Genomic DNA, 22,104 nt, shown 5'->3' with positions numbered 1-22,104 from the left:
TTTAGATGATAATAAACTTGATCAATGACCAAGAGATGACAATAAAAAGCATGTGTTAAATATTAAAAAGAGAATAATTTAACAAATATGCACTAGAACAATTAGATAAAATAGCATATGATATTTTATTTTTCTTTTAATTATTTATTAATAATCATATTATCAACTATTTTTTTAGATTAACACAATACATATGATTAGTTGATTGTTATTTTTTTTAGAAATTATTTTTATCATATTAATAATTTTATAATTATTAATATTTTAAAAATATAATTTATGTAATTATATTTTTATTGTAATTGAAGAATTTTTGGGATTTCAAATCTTAACTTTGTGGTACTCTTATTGTAAACGCACGAGGTTGGCCTCTCCACTTTGTGTCGCTTCTTTAGTCCCGCTTGCCAACCACTCTCCATGTGGCCGAACCTTAATGGTATCTGACGTGGTACATTACCAAACATTTCTTCTACTAAAAAGTAAATAAACAAAATAAAAAGCCAATTTGTGATTGGCTTGTAGCTTTATAGGTACCCTACACTCCACCGTACCTAATAGTCTCCGATACTGCCATTTTTATATATTACGGCGGTAAACGTCGAAACCCACGCTCCCGCCCCGGCCTTAGAAACCAAAAAATAAAACAAAAACAAATCGTTAACCGTTGATGGGAAACACCGTCACTTGAAGTAGCAGAAGCGGCGGTTTCACGCTACGTTTTTCTGATTTCGATCTCCGAAAGCGAATTTTTCTTTTTTGTAAATAAATAAAATAAAAACGCTTTTTGATAACGACACGCTTCAGCTAACAACAGATTAAAACAATATTAGTCACTTTTATTAATTTTTAAATTTTTATTCTAGAAACAATAGTGTGAGAATTTTTTTTCCTTTTCCGTTTGGAGAGAGAGAGAGAGAAAAGCCCGCCTCGCAACCTAAAGTGATAGCTTTTTTCTCATTTCTTAGCTCTGGCTTTGATTATTTTATTTATTCATTTATTTATATATAAAGAAATAAGGAGAGAAATCCAAAATTCAACCATTCGTTTTCATGTGAATTTCAATCTGCTTCTATTCTGTGTGGAATGAATGCGTTTTTTTTATTCTTTTCAAGGTATATCTGGATACGTTTCCTATGTATTGATGCATTAATAATGTCATTGAAGGTTTTTAATTTTTTTATCTTTTAATTGTGTTTGGTTGATCTTCATTTTGGATCTAACGCGATTTTCATTTCGTTTTTTGTAAAACCTTCTGTTGACTGATGCTATATTTTTTGTGCTTATTCCGATCCAATCTTTTCTTTTGTCCATTTGTGATAAATTCGTATTTGTTTTCTACAGCAACGAGCTGTAATAGAGAATCGCACAGATCTGGAAGACTTGGTAATATATAAAAGTGACAGCATCTCATTATTTCTGAGATTTTCTGTGTCCGTTTGGTTGCAGAGTGAAGTCTGATCAGGATTTCGGATGCAAAGTACAATGCCTGGTAAATTTTGCCTACTTTTACTGAATTTTGATCGAAGTCGAGATTAAAATTGTGTTTCGCAGATTTTTCTTTTTGGATCTGATTTTCAAAATATCAGGGGAGTTAATAGCATTTCAAGAAAACGAGAGGTTTAGAAAGGAAGGGAATTTGGATTTTGAGACGTCTGAGGACGAGAAAAGAAGACCGACGCGAGGGAGATCTCTGAAGAAGAAAGCGATGACTGCTTCAACAAAGCTGACACATGGTATAAGGAAGCGTGGCAAACGCGTGGCTGATTGCAAATTTGCGGCAATTTCTATCGAGGATGTAAGGGATGCGGAGGAGGAAAAGGCAGTCCAAGCTTTTCGCGAGGCATTAGTTGCAAAAGATCAGCTTCCCTCACGTCATGATGATTACCACACTTTGTTAAGGTAATTTAGCCGACCGGTTGACTTATATTGCATGTTTTTGGACGAAGTTATGTTATTTATTTGCGTGGTGGCTAGCTAATATTAAACTATAAGACAATGAGACCATTCCATGGGCACAAACCTGTTCTGTTTTAGCTTTCCACAAATCTCAAGTTTTGAATTGTTTACAGTTGAGTATTTGACTTAGGAAGAATTACCTCATGCTTGTTACTGAAATGAAGATCTCCTATTTGTTTTTATAATTTTCAAAATTTCTTAGAAATGTGTAAATAATTTCTAATCTAGAGGATAATTTTTGGATTCTTTATTTTAGAGTGACAGGTGTAGGATGTGTAGGTTTCCAGAAAATAAATTCATTGGAATCTTAGAAGAGTAATATAAGAAATGTTTCTTGATTCTTAAGACAAGTCTATCTCTAAAGTGAACTATTTAAAAAAATTCTACCGTCTAACTCAAATGTTTGCATGGTGTATTAGATCCAATCATCTATGGTTTAGTTATTTCATGAACTCTAACTGCCTCCTTAATTGAGTTTTGGGCATTATACTAGCTTTCGCTTTTCATCATCGTATCTTTAGCCTCAAGAATTTGACAAGTTTATCTCTAGGGTGAAATATTTAAAAAATTCTAATGCGTAACTCAAATGTTTGAATTGTAGCCTCTTATTCTAACAAAACAAGATTTTGACTTGAAATTTTGTGCATCTCGAAAAACATAATGCAAATGCCTCTGCTGGAACTGTACTGAGGCACGAGATACAGAGTTTGCTTTTGCCTAGAAGTGATTGAGCAGTGGACATCCCTACTTAATCTTTGATTTTACTCTGGGTTACACTTTCAGAACAATTAGACATGCAAGTAGAAGCTGAGCTTCATATTAAGTTTTTGAAAAACTTATGCCACCTTATCCAAATAAAAATAATATTCCCCCCCCCCCTCCCGCGCGGTTCTTTTCCCTTACCTCCGGCAAAAGAAAAATGAATCCTTCCATTCAACTATATTCTTTCATTTTAAAGGAAGCTGCAATGTCATTGCAGATTTCTGAAAGCAAGGAAATTTGACCTCGATAAAACTGTCCAGATGTGGGAAGATATGCTGAACTGGAGGAAAGAGAATGGAGTAGATACTATTTTACAGGTAAAATGTGCTCCTCTTACTATCTATAAGCTTAGCTTAGTCAGATATCTGCCATACTACTCATGATAAGACGGTGTAGATAAGCAGCTGTGTTTCTATTGTTGTTTAATGGAAGATGCGTTTTGCTGTCATTCTTTTCCTTTTGGAACGGTTTTAGTTTTCATAGTTTTAACAGATGCTTTGATGCATACACAGGATTTTGTGTATGATGAATATGAAGAAGTTCAGCGCTGTTACCCTCATGGTTACCATGGTGTAGACAAACAGGGTCGCCCAGTTTATATTGAAAGACTTGGTAAAATTGACCCTACCAAGCTGATGAAGGTTACTACAGTGGACAGATTTTTGAAATATCATGTGCAGGGCTTTGAGAAGGCTTTTGTGGAGAAGTTTCCTGCTTGTTCTATTGCTGCCAAGAGGCATATAGATTCTACAACCACAATATTAGATGTGCAGGGGTTGGTCAGTGTTCATATATTACAGAATATATGCAATTCATGCAATATAATTTTCTCAGTATTATCTTCTTTATGCAGAACTGGATGAGCTTTGGCAAGGTTGCTCATGATCTTGTAATGCGAATGCAGAAAATTGATGGAGACAACTATCCCGAGGTGGCTTCATTGTTTCATTAAGCTGAGTGAATATATATTATCTGAATTATTCATGCATAATGTCCTTAACTGTTGCTAATATTGGCATTCACTCTACAGACTTTACATCAAATGTACATAGTTAATGCTGGAAATGGATTCAAACTACTATGGAACACAGCAAAAAGCTTTCTTGATCCAAGGACTACAGCAAAGATTCATGTACAAGAATTTTGGAACATGTGATCATGAAGAATATTATATATATACATATATGCTTTCTTTGACTTTTGAGGGTTGGTTTCAACTAATCAACAAGTATTCTTTAATCATACAGGTTCTTGGGAACAAATTTCATAATAAATTATTGGAGAGTATTGATCCAAGGTTGTGATTGCTTCTGTATTGTTACTGAAATGTCTTAGTATCTGTTTGTTTTTGAGCTTTTTTACTAAACTTGTTTGTGGAAAATCTCCCAAGCAGCCAATTGCCAGAGTTTCTTGGTGGAACATGCTCATGCCTTAATGATGGCGGGTGTCTTAGATCTGACAAAGGACCCTGGAATAACTCAGAAATAATGAAGGTGGGATCCTTGTCTGTTTGCAAAAGAAAAAAGAATTCATAATTTTAGCCTTTAACAGCACTCCTCTCTGTTCACACATTGATGTCTGACAAAAGCCCTAATTATTATTTTATGCCCAGAGCTAAAAGTCATCGCATGTATTTTATTTGCAGTTGGTGCACTCAGGAGATGCCTTGTACTTGAGGAAAACAGAAAGTTCTTCTGATAATGACAATTTGGAGGCCAAACTTTTATCTACTAAGGTTTCTCCAACTTCCGTTTTCGTTGGTCGAGCTCCCTTGTCTACTGGCAATTTATTGTTATTTAGCTGTGCATCTAGTTCCATTTTAATTGGTTCTTTGACAGGTTGCAAGTAGTGAAATATCTTATGCTTCCGATGTGAGACCACATACATCAGATTTAATGCAGTTAGTGTCACTTTCTGACAAAGTAAGTTTTTAAATGTAATTGGCTCTGCTTCACCACCATTCCGGCTTCTTTTTTAACTTGGGTTATGAATTTATTCCTCCTACGATTTTAGTCTTTACACTTTGTAATTGTTTCTCTTTTGGTACGATGAAAAATAACATTATTTAATCAATATTAATCCTTGTGTTAGGGACAGATGAGTGCTCCTAAATCAATGCATGACATTATTGAACCAGAAAGTGCTGCAATAACTGAAGAAGCTAATTCAACAAGTGAGTGGTCACTCAGTGATACTTAATGAACATCATATTTGTGTTTATACTCACTTTAAATCAGATCAGTCTGTTCATTATTAGTGCATGTTGTGGTAGTTGGTAGTTCTGTGTTGTTCTCTGGCCATGCTAGGATTGAACTTATATGCCCAATCAAATTTTGAATTGGGATTCTTACTCTTCTAGCAGATGTAGTTGGTCCTACATCATAGTAAACTATCCTATAGTCCAATAAGGGCAGCATTAAAGCAAAACTAGTAGCCCTTGTGTTTACTGCCATCTCTAGGACAGACTATGCTCAATCAGCCATGCTTGATTAAGATATGGAAGCCTGTCGTTATCTATCTGATTTTATTGCCATTCTGGGTTTGAACCATTCACAATCAAAACTTCAAGTTTTGACTCTTAGACTCTTTTAAGAAGCTGACTAGTCATTAACTCATTGCAAATGAACTTTATCTTCTTTTTCTTAGCACTAGAACTTCCTATTGGCTACGCTAATTTTTCTCTCATAATAAAGCTTTTACATTATTTGGTGCTGTTGGCAGATGATGTAATTAGCATTGTTACTCCAAGAAATCCAAGAAAGAAGTTCGTTAACCAAGTAATAGATTTTGTGGTTTACTTCTTACTCAAATTGTTGGCATGTATATTTTTCTTTGCCCCTGGACTGGGAAGATTTTCTGAAGCACAAGATTCAAATCCACAAGTAGGAAACCTGTCTAATCACGAGATGGCAGGTTCAGGGTCTCTAGAAAATGGTACCTTGACAGAAGCAAAAGAGGAGTCACTCCATCCATGTTGGCAGAGGCTACAAAGTTTAGAAAGCTTGGTAACTGACCTTTGTAACAAACCCATAAACATTCCTCCTGAAAAAGAAGACATGCTTCTTGAATCATTAAGTCGTATTAAATCTATTGAACAGGATTTACAGAGAACAAAGAAAGTAAGACTTCTTTCTATAATTAGTGTTTATTGCAACCAGTTTTTATATCGTTGTATGTTCTGGTCAGTAAACTGGATTTAATTTTTGCAGGCATTGCTTGCAACTGCATCAAAGCAAGTGGAACTCGCTGAGTCATTGGAACATTTAAAAGAGACCAGCTTAGCTGTAAGTTCCTATCTTTTCAGAGAAGAGAATACAAAACTGGCATTGTTTCATTAGGGAGATAAGAATGGATTTGAACTGTTAATTGCAGGAAACTAAATTGGTGACACTAGTCTGTTTTGGTTGCTTGCGTAAGTGCTGCCAGTCCATTATGGCAAGGTGTAAAACCTACCTGATGGACCTATGGACCCACATATAATAATAAATTGGTTGGGAAATAAAGTTTCACCAAACTATCTCAGATTATGATCAATCTATGTGATATTAATAGGTTTGGCATATGCCTTAACAATTGAACTTCTTGATTTATCCATTTGTTATATCTGAAAGAATGTGGGATATAAGCATAGGTGCTTCACAACAAAAAGGCTGTAATAAATTATAACCTAGTCATAAAGCTGGTGAGTTTGAAGGTATGGTTTGGAATCAATATATCCTTGTGCTTTGGTATAGAAAAACTAAGCCTGCTTATTGAACTCCCCTAACAAAACTCTTCTAGGTTCATGATTTTTTATTCAGAGTTTCCAGGAATTTAAAGTGCATTTCTGGTTGTATAACCATTATGTCTAGAATATGTATTCGCATTCATGGTTAATAGGGTGGTTCAAATGCTTTGTATATTACTGAAAAATGTGGAATTTATCCTGAAATTTAGTGCTTTTGGATATGTTCGAATAAGGTGCATTTGCTGATGGTATCGGGTATGGCATTAGCAGGGGACATACTCGTGTTGGCGGAGAAACTACAAACCTTTGAACCCGGGAAGATGAATTCGGTTGTTTGATGGATTGTGGTGAGGTGTCCAATTATTCAATTTCAGTTGTCACATCAACAATATGCTATAATGGCAAGATATGCAAATGTCTGGCGTGATTTGAGGAGCAGCAGCAGGTTGTCAAACTCTTTTACATTACTAGTCTCAGGTCAATTTGAATCTGAATAATTATATCTCATTCATGTCTGTTTTTGTTTTTCTTATGGGATTGGCAGTCAAGGTGAGGTGACGGAGTTTTCAGGTGAATATGAAAATAAATTCTTTCTGGCAGCCACACAGTAGCAGCTGTGGCCAGTTGTGCATATGGATTTGAAGTTTCTGTACATAGTATGATTTTCCCCCACAATTCTTTTTCCCTTTGTTTTCTCAGGCTGTTATAAAAGAACAACAATGTTTGAGCTCACATACATTCATAACAGAAAAGATGTATACAGAGAGGAGGTTATCATAATTGAAGAGCTTCACATGCTAATGTTGATTTAACCCTTTTGTTTCTTGGATTTGGATAAGAAAAGAGATTATTATTATTATTTTGGCACAAAGATAAAAATAACAGCCGATCAATAGGTATTTAGGGTTGAATAAGAAAAGAGATCATGGCATTAGTTTTAAAATTATCTTCAAAAATAATTGTATAAATGAATCATTACTTTTTATTAAGCAAAATGAAAAAGAAAATAGAAGCTAAGCTCTTAAAATGTTAGAAAGGATTGAGTCAATGAATAGAGACATGTATTTGGGCGTGCAAATTGGGTCTCCCACTGTTATCGAAACAAGCTCTCTAATCTAAAGGCTCATTTTAATTAGGTTGGCCTAGGGCCAGATTTGCTGTTCCAAATCCATAAAATAAAAATAAAAATAAAAATAATTGAAAACGCACACAAAAAGTCACCCACAGCACACCCCTTTAACCCATACAACAATCGAAATTGGGAGACCCTATCACAGTAAATGTCATATACACGTTCAGCGGCCAAAAAAACCCTGCTTAAAGCGCACACAGCCATTTAAAAAATTCAATTAATTAAATTGGGCTTATTTAACTTATTTGGATTAGTTTGATCCGTAAAATATAAAGGGAAATTTATCTACTTAAAATCTGATAGCTCAATAAAATACTCTAGTAATTTAAATTTATTAGGGTAAATATTGTAATACTAAATATAAGATTATATAGTGCTTAAATTCCTTAGGACTCATATTGTAGTTAGACTTTAATATCATATATTAATGTAATTCAAATTGTACCGTTAGATCCGGGGTAGCTCAACTACAAATAGAGGTCTTCTCCCTCATTTGTATTTACTCAGAGTTGTAATCACTAAATCTTAGTGTTAATTGAGAGCATTTATCCAACATTTGGTATGCATACTTTCTTGTGCCTTTTTCTTTTCGTGTGTTGCTTGTTTCGCTTGCTTGCTTTTGTGAAGCATTGGTGCCTTAGAGAATTTCTTCTAAGATTTTCACTTTTTGAGAGTTAAGATTGAGTGAGGTAGATTTGAAGCAAAGTTTCTACCTAAAGCTATGCAGTTTTCTAGACTAAATTTCTAGCCTCGTACCAGTTGTTATTAGACCAAGGTTTGTTAAGTTGTTGAGTTTGAGATGGTGAGAGAAGCAAAGGATCAGAATGTCCCACTAGAGACCCGTGGAGAGCTAGGAAGGCGAGTAGATCAAGAGATATGCTGTCAGCATTAGAAGGCAAGGTTGTCAAACTTGAGGATTTTATGGGTGATGTGAAGGAAAGCCTCGAGATAATTGAGGGTCACATTGTAGAATTGGACTCAAGGAGAGATGAGCTCAAGGAACATGTGTTGGATGCTCTCAATGCTAATGTAGAGGAGATGCAAGTGGCTCAATTCTACAGAGGATAAACTAACTAAGAGGGATAATGCTCTCAAAGTCATGGTTACGACTTTGAAGGAGGAAATTGAAGAGCTTAAGGGAGAGTTTATTGTTTGTAGAGCTGTCATGTAACGACTTGAATTTCAATGGTGTTGGAAAATGTGGTTTTGGAACCCCATTTCCATAAATTGAGTCTGAAAATATAAAATAAAAATATTTATACAGTTAATATAAAAATATAATAAAGATCGATAAGTAATTTATCCGAAAAAGTAGTTAATTAAATCTTAAAGACTAAATTGTAAAAGTTCAATCGCTATTGAGTTTTAATTAAGAAATGGCTTGGAGTGTAACATCCCGATTTTGGGCCTAGTCGGAACAGTGGTTTCGGGACCACAAATTCGATAAGGAAAAATTTATTTTTACTATATTTTTATGGTCTATGATTTCACGGAATGATTTTGTGAAAATTTTGTTCGAAAATTTCGATGTTTGGGCACTCAATTTAGTAAAAAGGACTAAATTGTAAAAAGTGCAAAAGTTGAGTTCTATATGTTAGAGGTGTCCAATTATTATGAAAATTTGAATTGGAGGTCCTTATATGGTAATTAGACCATTGTTTAAGTTATGGACAAAAATGGACATGAGATAAGTGAAATAGGAAATTTTTAAATTAGGGGTAATTTGGTAATTTAGTAATAAAAATAACTAAAAAGGGAAAAATATGGCAAAATGTGCTCATCTTCTCCATGGTGAACGAAAATAGCAAGAGGGGAAGCCATAGTTAGGGTTTTCAAACTTCCAAGTTCCATAGTAAGTGATCCCAAGCCCTGTTATTAATGTTCTTTACGTTTTTAGAGTCTCGGTAACTTGATTTAGCTTATTCTAGCAATAATTTAACCTAGGGTTTATATTTGGAAAAATAACCATAGGCGAAATATGTTTATTTTGATGTTTTTATGATAGAATATGAAGCTAGAAATTATGTTAAACAACTTTTGCTAGTCGATTTTAAGTGAAAACGAGTAAATTGACATAATCGGTAAAATACCTAATGTTCATAAGTGTTAGAGTAAGAATTTGATGTTGTCATAGAAGGGAAAAATGTTCAGCATGTTATAAAACATAAGAATAAGATATGAAGTTTAATTTCCGAGCTTTGGGGCAAAAGTGTAATTATGTAAAAGTTTAGGGGCAAAATCATAATTTTTCCAAATTTCGAGTCAAGGATTGTTTTGATGAATGTTAGTATTAAATAAGATAAATTTTCTATTATAGATCAAGAAGAACGAAATCCGGAGTTAGACCGGGGAAAGAAAAAGGTTGAAGACTAAAGTGCTAGATTTGATCATATTTTGTACTGAAGTAAGTTTACGGTAAATAAATGTAATATTTCAATAATTATTATTAATGCTGCTATTTTCCAGAAATTATGTATTTATTTTATGAAATTATTTAATGTTGACTCAAGTATGAGACAATAGAGAATTAGTATTAAAAAGTCCTGTTGAAACATTAGGAATGTATCGGATACAAATGTCATGACATTTGGGTAAAGAGATCCCATGTAAGACCATGTCTAGGACATGACATTGGTATCATTGAGATTATGAGAGGTCCCATGTAAGACCATGTCTGGAACATGGCGTTGGCACCGAGGTGAGAGGTCTCCCATAAGACCATGTCTGGACATGGCATGGGCACCGATATGAGAACTCCTATGTAAGACCATATCTGGGATATGGCATTGGCAGTACAAGAAACATCCCATGTAAGACCATGTCTGGGACATGGCTTTAGCATGTTATTATCAGAAAAGAGACCCAAGTATCCTTATTATTCCAATGTGGCCCAACGTGCTAGTAAACAAATTATGTTCCATGAAAGTTCAGGTAAAAGCATAAATAGCAAATTCAGGTGAGTTATAAGATTTAAGAACATATTATGTTATCAATTGAGAATCAACATTTCAACAAGAGAAGAGTAAGTTATAATCATGAGTTAGCTAAGTAAACAAGCAAGAGAATGAGTAAGAGATTAAGTAAAGAGAAAATTAGAGATCATGACACTTGAGTATATTTATTTGTGTTAAATGTTGTTATTTATTTGCTTGTAAACTTACTAAGCTTTATGCTTACTTCCTTTATTTTCCTTCTTTTATATTATTTCAAAGCTAATTCGGGGATCTTAAAGACATCGGAGAACGCTCACACTATCAACAACAACAACTCGGTATTTTATGATGATCAATGTTTGAGCTATGGCATGTATAGGGACTTAGTAATTTTGAATGTATATCCTTATGATATTGCTAAAGGATGATGTGTAAATATGTGATAATGTTTAGCTATTAAAATGGCTAAGTAAGAATATGTTTGGTATTATGAATGCCTAGGTGATAGTTTATACCTAGAAATTATGAAAGAGTAAAAATTTGCAATGAAACAGATTTCAAACAGCAGCAGTGATGTGCCTTTGAAAAATCACCGAGGATAGTGTAAAATGAATTATAGGGTTAATGATATATAGAATTAAATCTTATTGAGTCTATTTTCATAGAAAAATAATGGTGTAGAAAAATAAATTTTATATTCTGAGATATGTGGATTTTAATTAGATATGGTCAGAACTGTTTTTGGAGTCCCCTGTTCTGACTTCAGAAAATAATTAAAAATTATACAAAAATATTTATGAGTTTTAATTTATATGTATAGCTTCCTTAATGAGTATATTTTCTGTAGAAACAAGTGAGAACACCATATTAAAATCATACAATGAGAAAATTGAATTTTAGTGACGAGAGAGGTCAGGACAGTCGAACAGTGAAACAGGGGAGACTTTAACTAATAAACTTTACTAATTGACCAACCCAAAAATTCTGAAAATTTTATGGTAAGAATATATATGAGTCTAGTTTTGGGGAAAATTTACGGATCTAAATTTCAAGTTTCATACCTCAAGTTATAATTAATTTAGTAACTGCTGCGCAGGTGGACAGTTTTATTGTGAATAGTGCAATAAATTATTTTGATTTGTTTAAGTAATCGAAAAATTTTTAATGTTCCCGGTTTAGACCTGAACCATTTCTATTGCATGTTTTAAGGTCTCGAGGATCCTTTTTAGGGACATATTGAATGAACGTGAGAGAATTAATTTTAAAGGTGAAATTTTTATGTTTCGAATTAGTAAGTTAAGTCAGGTAACGCCTCGTGCTCGATTTCGGAAACAGTCTTGGGTAAGGGGTGTTACATGGAGACCTAGATAGCAATTATTCAAAGGACTAAAATAATTTTTTAACCATTATTTAACATGGCTTACTGGATAATGATGATTTCCATTAAGTTAAAATTATAATTACATATAATTGTCTTAATTAAGTTAATTAGACATGATTAGTTAATTAATTAAACCTTAAGTAAGGTATACATTGCCAAGTTAGTGGATGAAAGATGGAACTTCATCTTCTCCACCATCCACCATTTGAAACAAAAGGAGAATAACTCTATTTTTACAAATCATATCCCACCATCAATTTATTTAAGGTAACTATTTATTTTTCTTGTAATTTTTATAGATTTTATGATCACGAGAGCTTGATTTAGCTAGCCCATGTATCAATTTTTTTCAATTGTTAAATTTTTAGCAAGTTGTTTGTAACAGCCCTTTTTAGTAAAATCAGAACAGTGGTTTCGAGATCACAAATCTAATGAGTAAATTATTATTTTATTATTATTTTAATGTCTACGGTATGTTAGTAGGGTCGTATAAAAATTTTGTTAAGAAATTTTGACGTTTGCATGCTTAATTAAGTGAAAATGACTAAATCGTAAAAGGTGAAAAAGTTGAATTCTAGTAGTTAAAGGTATTAATTAGCTATGAATTTTAAACGTAAGGGATTTATATGGTAATTAGACCATTATTATTAGTGGACAAAGATGGACACATTATTAAGTGATTTAAAGGTTAATAAGCAAGGTTAATTTTGTAATTTAATAATTATGTTAAGTAAAATAACATAAACTAAAACTATCATCTTCTTTAGTTGTTTTTGCCACCAAAAATAAGAAAGAAAACTCCATTGAAGGAGCTTGTACATTCGACTAGCATTGTCCATTGCATCTAAGTGTTATTTTGTCTCGTTTTTAATGATTTTTATGTTTCCGGGATCGTTGTAGCTAAACCGAGCTAGCCCAATGATTAATTTGCAAAACTGTTAAAGAGTTAGGGTTTTGTCATGAATGCTCTTGCATGATTTTTGATGTTTGATGGAAGATTATGAGTTCTTGTTGTTAAATAAACAAGTTTTGTAAAGGGATTTTTGATGAAATTGTCATTTAGGGACTTATTTGTAAAAATGATAAAATTTTATGTTAAATTCATGAAATGGTGATTTTTCTGAGTTGGTAGGTGTCCTTAGTGATTTCAGCTAGCATGAATTAGGGATGAGAATGTTTAAATTTCAATTTACGAGCTTAAGGACTAAATTGTGAAAAAGTTAAAATGTTAGGACAAAATTGTAATTTTGGAAAATATGAATTATGGACTAAATTGTGTAGTGAAAATATTAAATGAATTGAATTTATCTATTTAGATCAAAATAGACCTCGTATAGATTTAGATAGGGAAAAGAGAAAACCTCAGATTGATCGACTACATTTTTACGCTTTGTTTGTTGAGGTAAGTTCATATGATTAAATAACATTTTAATGTTATATTGATCTATATATTCATGTATTATTTTCCATGAAATTAAATGATGGAAATTCAACTATGTTACGATGATTATCGAGTCCCGTTTGAACCTTAGAAATACGTAAGATACAAATGACATATCATTAGGGTTTCCGTGTTTCGAGTGCTAGTCTTGAATCTCCTATCGATGGCTGAGGTCCTGTATTTTTTGTGCATACTCTACAGCTTGTGTGAGCAGCATTGTGTAGCTTACATTCCGACCTACAGCTTGTGTGAGCTGACCAATTTCGCAGCTCGTGTGAACAACTATGTAAAGGAAAAGGCAAGGTTACGATTATGTTTAGCACACTTTGTGTAAGCTTTCCCGCATATCCGATGTTATTCTAAATGGTTCAACGGATATGAAAAGGAAAGGAACAATAAGTGTTCAAATGACTTATGTCATGAATCTATGAAAAGGATTGAAATGGAAATATTCAATGAAAGTATACTTATGTTCATGAAAATGATGATTTCAAATGAAGTTGTTTATGTGTAATAACTTACATTATGTTAATTCAAGTGAATTATGAATTGATACACTAACATGTGTTGTTGATGATGCTTAGGCTTGTGTCAATCTTATGGTTGGATTGTATCATGCTTAATTTTAATGTTATACATTGAAATGGTAAGATATGTTCATGATTTACGAATTTACTGAGTATTATATGCTTACATAGTTTTCTTTCCTATGTTTTATAGATAATCGAAAGCTTGATCAGGTTGGAAGTTCGTCGGAGAACTATCACACTATCCAGCAATTATATTAGTAGTTATTAATGTTTTGGCCAAAGTTATAATGGCATGTATAGGTGGACTTGTGTTTGAATGCTAGATGATAAGTTTGGCATGTATATGTTATTTTGGTTGATGTACTTTTGGTACTTTTGATGCCTTATTGGTATGTGTTAAATTGGCTAAGATTTGATGCATGCTTGAGTGACCAAATGGTATGTTTATAAGGAGGTTCTAATGATCATGACTATGGTATGTTTGGAAGTGGTATTGATTTACATAAGTATGGTTGAGATATGGTAAGTGTACATGTTTAGGTATGTTTGGTTGATTGTAATTGAGGTGCCTTGTATGGCATATTGGTTGTATGTTAATGGTCTATTGAATTGGTCATTTTATGCATGTTTTGGTAAGGTTTTGGTGCTTTGAATTTGGGCACAAGTGGTGTTTAGGTACAACTTTGAAATGGTGTTAGAAATGGCTTAATTTTGGCCAATTTCATGTCCACATGGCCTGAGCCGTGTGTCCCTCGTAGGTTTTAAGGTTTGCAAGTCAGGCAGTTACACGGCCTGACACACAGGCGTGTGAGGCCATTTCAAGAGTTACGGCCTAGCACGCGGGCGCGTGAGACCATTTTGAAAGTTACACGGCCTGGCGTGTTTCTTGGCCATGTGACCCAACTTCGAAAGTTACACGGGCTGGGACACAGCAATATGTTCCTATTTCGATTATTACATGGCCTAAGACACGGGCGTGTGTCTCAGCCATGTGAGTCACACGGCTTGGCCACACGGCCGTGTGAACCTTGCAATTCAATTTTTCCAACTTTTTCTTAAATGTTCCAAATGTTTCCAATTTAGTCCTAAATTGTTTCTAACGTATTTCTAGGGCCTCGAGGGCTCAGTTAAAGGACAATATGTATGTGTATGAACTATTTATGCCATGTTTATATTGAGGTATGAAATGCATGTTTTTATTTTACGTTTATACGGTAATGCTTCATAACCTTATTTTGACGACAGATACAGGTTAGGGGTGTTTCATTTTCATTGTTGAGAAATTGATGAATTAGACTTGAAATTGATAAAAATTAAGCTTAGATCATGATAAGGATTGAATTGTGAAGCTAAATAAGCTTGATAGTTAACTTTGTGACATTAGGGACTAAATTGAATAAATTGAAAATATGTCATAAAATTATGTTATGAATAGAAAGTATAGTCCCTGATGAAAGAATGTGATATTGTATTTTTATTCGAAGCTAAACATAGAAAGATATGCATATCTCGAGTATAAGGACTAAATTAAATAAAATGTAAAATATTCTTGTCTTTGTATTTGAATGTGAATCAGAATAAATTTGATATTGTTTATTTGTTGAATTATCATACGTAGCTAAAGACAACATTGGGTCGTTGAGAGGGAAAGGAAAACAAGAGTCGTCAATGAGTGACGCAAGGATTGGGTTTGTACTTTTCTACTTCGAGATAAATTTGTTTGTTTGCATATTCATATTAATTGCGTGATTGAGCATCGAGGTGAGCATATAATTGTTGTATGAATTGATTCACTGTGATTGATACTGAAAATTGAGATATTAGACTGAATTGAATAAAATAGAAAGTAGCATAATTTAATTGATACATGATATATGATATGAAAATAGATTGAAACATGTTATATGATATGAGAAAATTTTCAATTGATGATGAATTGAGAATAATGATATGTGAATTGAATTATATAATGCAATTGAAACGTTGGTTACCTTATTAGTTGTTCGAATAGGGTTAGATATAGTTAGATTGCAATATGGTCGAGTATAATTATTAGAAACCATCATTGCCAGGCAACCCGTGATGACAAAATAATTAGTTTGTGAAAATCATTGTTGCCGGGAAACCCGATGTGGTACTATGTACATGTTCCAGTAGTCATCATTATTGGATAACCCGAGATGACAAAGTATTAGATTCGTGTATCCGTTCTAAGTCTGTGTCAGGTTAATATGGTTATAAAAATATGAATTGGTTATATGATCATTAAGATGAATGCAATTGAGTTGGTATACTTGTATTCTATATGAAATGTGGAAAACTACAACATGTGAAAGACCATGCGAACGGGTTAAAACGAGCCCTGGGGTCGAACCAAATCTAAACAAGTCAATAGACTCGAGAAAGAGAACTGAATCGTAAAATAATGATCGAATAGCCTTGAATGAAAAAGAGTTTGAATTTCATATTGGTACATAAATGTATATGTATGAAATTGAAATAGATATGTTTACATTTTTGTTAATAGAAATGATAACATAAAATGTTAATTTGATTATCAAAGGAAATGATGTATGAGAATGACATTTGAGTATTGAATATGTAATTTGATATGTTTGATTTATAGCATATATTGATCAAATTCTTGTAGTGAGTATGCTATTTTTTTTACTTAAATCATTAAAGTACCACTAAGGTTTATTGCTCAGTGTACGATTTGTTTATTCCGTACACAAGTTTAGGTGGATCTTGAAGTCCTGAGATGTGATATGGCATCTAGCCAACAATACTTGACTCAAAAATGTTTGTATAGTCCGTTTTCTTTTTGATATCTGACATGTACGTAGGTTTTGAGTTGTTTTGTATTATAAATGGTTAATTGGAAAGTTTGAGTAGTTATGTTAACTTGAATTATGTATATAAGGTTGGTCATTGTGGATGAACTAGGCATATTAGCTGAATGGTACTGATTTAGGAATGGAACATATGTTGAATTGCCAATTGGATGTTTTTAATAGAAATGTTATTGAAATGGCTAGATGGTTGAAATGATGAAAGTGTCATTTTTTGAATGTGTAATGTATAGGTAATTATGATGGAAAAGGATGAAATTTAGTAAATGGAAATGGTTAGAATGGTGAATTGGTTGATTTGGTAAGCATATTCAATTGAATGAATGTTTTGATTAGGTACCATTTGGACCATTTGCAAACAGATAGTCAAATCGCGACGTCGAGCCCTTAACTTCACAACGAGATCAAGTTAAAGAGTTACGTTACGACGAGGAATCCCCGAAGTCGAGACGTCGACCCGATAACTTGCAAACTTTACAGTTTGGTCGAAACTTGACCTTGGCTTGGCAAAATAGCTTTCGTAGGCTCGTATAAGACTCGAAAATGATTGTATAATATAATTTAAAGACAAATTTTAGCATGTATTAATGATTGTATTGAATTGTAATTAATCATAGTCACTCTAACAACGAATATGGCATCCCGTAGCTCAGACTTGGCGACTGGGTCGAGTATAGGGTGTTACATATAGTGGGTAAAATGGTATAGGCTACGACACCCAAGCACAAGATGGATGTCCCTAAGTTGAAAGAGTTCAAGAGGGTCAGGTTCGCAAAGGATGTGGACAAGTTTTTATGGGGGATGGAGCAATAATTTCATCGAACATAAGAGGAAGCCCATATACTTGAAGTCTAGTGGTCTAGTGAAACACTCCAATAATTTAGAATTACTAGGGTAAATATTGTAATCCTAAGGATAATATTGTATAGTGCTTAAATTCCTTAAAACTCTCATATTGTAGATAGGCTTTAATCTTAGTTGTCGATGTAATTCAAACTGTAACAGCCCATTTTTCAGTGATGCTGAAAACGGTGATTTTAAAACCCCGTTCTCCGTTATCGAGTCCATACATATTATTAATTAATATTTACGAGTCAATTATTGTGTTATATCAAATTTTGGTCTAACGAATTTGTTAATTAGATAGTTAGTTAACGTACAAGTGTTTCTACCCTAAAGTCAATGGTATTGGAAAATGAGGCATTGAGACTTTGTTTTCGTAAATCGAGCTCATAAATATTTAATAAAAATATTTACGAAGTTATTGTATATGTGATTGAATTTTGGATAGGTAATTTTGTTGAATTAGTGACTAATTAAAATGCAAGGGATAAATCATAAATGCGATAAAAGTTCATCGTTATTGATTTTTATTTGATAAAAGGGTTAAGTAATATTAAACCAAGGTTCAAAGTGGCAATAAGGCCATTTTAAATAGTGGTGGACGATTAGGTGCTTTTATTTAAGAGAAATATATGTTAAAATTTTAATTAGAACTATTATTATATGTTAAAAATAATAAAATAATAAAACAAAAAGGCCATCATAATCCATTTAGCCTTCTTCCACTGATTGTTCAAATAAAAACATCCAAGAAGCCATTTTTGAAGCTTCATTATTCGGCCCTCTTGCATGTTAAGGTTATTAAGCCCGTTTTTTTGTAAATTTTATAATTTTATGATCACTGAAACTTGATTTAGATAACCCATGTGTAAATTTTTGAAACGGTTAAAATTTATAAATGATGCTATTGATAAATTCTTGAAGTTTTTAACGTTAAACTTTTAGTTTGTAAGTTTAGAAGTAAAAAGGACTAATTTGTAAAGTAAAATTGATAGTTTTGAACTTAGGGATAAAGTGTAAATATTTTGAAATTGGCATGAAATTTATGTATTACGATAATAGATGGTTATAGAAGGATGAAATTGAAATCATATTGACAATTGAAGCTTAAATTTGAAAGATATATTACTATTTCGATCTTAGGGACTAAATTGAATACAATCAAAAATTTAGGAAACTTTCAAAAGTGAAATTGAACTGACTTATGCTTATAATAGGACGATATTAGGTAATTGGAATTGATAAATTCTAATGAATTATTATAGATCGAAAATTGAATCAATCGAAAGATATTTGAATAAAAATGAAATTGAACTGACTTATGCTTATAAAAGGACTAAATTGTAAAGTATGAAATACACGACAACTATGAATAGATACATGATATTGAATGGATGTGAGATTGTTATATGATTGGATAGTATGTATATGATAATGATGATGCAAGATTTAAAATGTATATGGAATGTTATTCAAAATGTGAAAAGTGCGTATGCGGCTACAAGGTTTGAAATGATACGAAAAAGGAAAACGGGTGTTTGATCAGTAACTAATACAATGGCTTGAGATCCAACATTTGTTGCGGATTCTCTTAAGCTAGTGTTAGCAGCATCGTACCAAACTAATGTTAGCAACTTTGATCTAAAGTTAGTGTTAACATCCCAAATATGTTAGCTCATAAGAGCAAATTAGTCTCGTGTATCCGATTTCAACATACCAAGGTTCTCTGGGTGTTAAACAAAAATGGAAACGGTAATTAAAATGTAAATGGAAAGATTGAATTGTGTGAACAAGAATTGATTGGTTAATTTTGCAAATTGAACATGGTTTCAATGCTTGTATATGCATATGATTTAAGTAACAAGTTCTGGTATGCAATTAAACTAACCTATTAGTTGTATTGTTGATTTTTACATGAAAGCATAAGGTGCCAAAGAATGTCATGTATTATACCATTGAATTTCAATTGCAAAAATTTATTGTAATGCTAAGGTAAGTTAAGTAAATTTCATATGGACTTACTAAGCATTCAATATGCTTACTCTGTTTCATTTTTTGTTTCTGTAGTGGTCATTTTGCGAAAGGCGTTGATTGAATCACCTTAGAGCTCACACCATCAAACTTTCAATTCGGTAGACTTTTGAACGATCTGGACTTGGTTATCCGCATGTATATAGGAGTTATGTTGTGTATGTGCTTATTTTGAATGTTCATGAGTTTGGACCTTGAATGATACTTGATTTTAGACCTGAAACAATGATTGAATGTGAATGGTTATAGGTTATGTATATAAATGTGCATATTTGTAATATGTTTAGCTATAGTTGAAGTATATGAATAAATGAATTGAGAATGAAATGGTTAAGTTAGATGATGCAATTGAGTGGTATCAAAGGTTTAAATAGTTGATGATTTCATAGGTTGTTAAGCTTTAGCAAAGTGTTCAATTGATGTGCAATGGCTTGCATGATCTTGTGAAAGGTTAAATGGATGCTTTGATACATTTTTTGATTGGTCTTATACAAGTTTTGGTGTGCAATTACGCACTAAGTGAGTAAAAGCTTTGGTTTAGCATGAAATTGGTACCTAATGGCCAAATTTTACCAAAAACATGTTCCTCGTCATGACGTCGATCTTCCATCGTTGCAATGTTGGCCAATAGTTTGTGATGTCCTAATGTCAAGTGGTCTGACATCGTGACGTGACATACTATTTGGCAACATCACGATGTGGAGAGAGTTGTCGTGATATCGACCCTGTACTTTTTAAACTTTAAAAATTGATCCTTCTTCGATCTCGAGTCTACTTAAGAGCTTTTGTAATCTCGATTGAGATTCAATTTTGATGGTATATCGTATTATGCGTAGATCTTTGATGGGAAATTAGTGATTAAACTAGTTTTGAACTATGTATTGTATGTGATGGCTTCGGTAACAGTAGTAGCATCTCGTAGCTTGGGCTCGATGACCATGCCGGGCCAGGGGTGTTACACAAACTGTACTATTGGATTTGAGGGAGTTGTAACACCTTCTATGTAATAGCTCGATTTTGGGCCTAGTCAGAACAGTGGTTTCGTGACCACAAATTCGACGAGAAAAAAATATTTTTATTATATTTTTATGGTCTACGATTTCACAAAATGATTTCGTGAAAATTTCGTTCGAAAATTTCGACGTTTGGGCACTCAATTTAGTCAAAAGAACTAAATTGTAAAAAGTGCAAAAGTTGAGTTCTACATGTTAGAGGTGCCCAATTGTTATGAAATTTTAAATTGGAAGTCCTTATATGGTAATTAGACCATTGGTGAAGTTGGTGGACAAAAATGGACATGAGATAAGTGAAATATGATATTTTTAAGTTAAGGGTATTTTGGTAATATGGTAATTAAAATGAATTAAAAAGACAAAATAGGCCAAAATTTCATCATCTTCAACCCCATGGCCGAATTTTACAGGGGGAGATGCCATATTTAAGGTTTTCAAGCTTCCAAGCTCCATAGTAAGTGATTCCAATCCCCATTTTTAATGTTCTTTACATTTTTAGAGTCCCGGTAACTTGATTTAACTTATTCTAGCAATAATTTAACCTAGGGTTTATATTTGGAAAAATACCCATAGGTGAAATGTGTTTATTTTGATGTTTTATGGTAGAATATGAAGCTAGAAATTATGTTAAACAACTTTTGCTAAGCGATTTTAAGTGAAAACTAGTAAAACGATATAATCGGTAAAAATATCTAATGTTCATAAGTAAGTGTTAGAGTGGGAATTTGATGTTGCCATAGAAGGGAAAAATGTTCATCATTTCATAAGACATAAGAATAAGGGATGAAGTTTAATTTCCGAGCTTTGGGGAAAAAGTGTAAATATGCAAAAGTTTAGGGGCAAAATCATAATTTTTCCAAAGTTTGAGTCAAGGACTTTTTTGATGAATGTGAGTGTTAAATAAGTTAAATGTGCTATTATAAGTCAAGAAAGATGAGAAATGGACTTTTATTAGTGAAAAAGAAAAGTGAGAAATTTCCCGGTTGAACCTCCGGAATAGAAAAGATACGAATGAAGTGACAGTAATGATCACATGTGTGGCACGGACTGTGTGTCGGCCACTATGTGAAAGTGATAGTAATGGTCATGTGTGTAGTACTATGTGCAGGCTACTACGTGTACCGAGTATCATTGATTGTAACGGTGGTTGCGATGTGCTGATTCCACCGGGTAAATTGGGTACCATTGATTATAAAGGTGGTTGCTATGTGCTGATTCCACCGGGTACCATTGATTTTAAAGGTGGTTTCTATGTGTTGATTCCACCGAGTATCATTGACTATAAGGGTGGTGTTGTGTGCTGATCCACCGTGTATCTGTTACTATTCCTAATCGTTCATCGGGAAATTGACTAAGTGAAAATACATCAGATCATGTATCGATTAAGTGTAATTGAATAATGAATATATGTGTGGAATTGAATTGAATATTGACTTGAAAATGGAAAAGTGAATTTTCAATTGAATAGTGATTAAGAGTGAAAAAGTGAAATTATGAAAAAGT

General features: G+C 33.0%; 1 protein-coding gene across 9 annotated transcripts; it reads left to right on the top strand.

The window, feature by feature from the left end:
• The first annotated feature begins 592 nt into the window (after positions 1-592).
• Positions 593-7,257, top strand: LOC105799126 (phosphatidylinositol/phosphatidylcholine transfer protein SFH9). Of its 9 annotated transcripts, XM_052633494.1 has the most exons (17): positions 597-1,112; positions 1,342-1,489; positions 1,587-1,899; positions 2,936-3,035; positions 3,231-3,497; positions 3,572-3,649; positions 3,749-3,850; positions 3,966-4,015; positions 4,112-4,211; positions 4,364-4,453; positions 4,557-4,640; positions 4,810-4,891; positions 5,440-5,837; positions 5,928-6,002; positions 6,679-6,890; positions 6,990-7,015; positions 7,145-7,257. In XM_052633494.1, exons 2-15 carry the CDS (start codon positions 1,471-1,473, stop codon positions 6,781-6,783), a joined length of 1,863 nt encoding a protein of 620 aa, XP_052489454.1. In that variant the 5' UTR covers positions 597-1,112; positions 1,342-1,470; the 3' UTR covers positions 6,784-6,890; positions 6,990-7,015; positions 7,145-7,257. The 9 variants fall into 9 exon arrangements, with proteins under 9 accessions (XP_052489455.1, XP_052489457.1, XP_052489456.1 ...); XM_012629590.2 differs by having other exon boundaries at positions 6,990-7,257; XM_012629626.2 differs by having other exon boundaries at positions 599-1,112; positions 6,716-6,890; positions 6,990-7,257.
• The last annotated feature ends 14,847 nt before the right edge of the window (positions 7,258-22,104 follow it).

The sequence above is a fragment of the Gossypium raimondii genome, chromosome 7 (assembly GCF_025698545.1).
Source record: "Gossypium raimondii isolate GPD5lz chromosome 7, ASM2569854v1, whole genome shotgun sequence".
Lineage (NCBI taxonomy): Eukaryota > Viridiplantae > Streptophyta > Magnoliopsida > Malvales > Malvaceae > Gossypium > Gossypium raimondii.
This window is presented reverse-complemented; position numbering and strand designations above follow the sequence as displayed.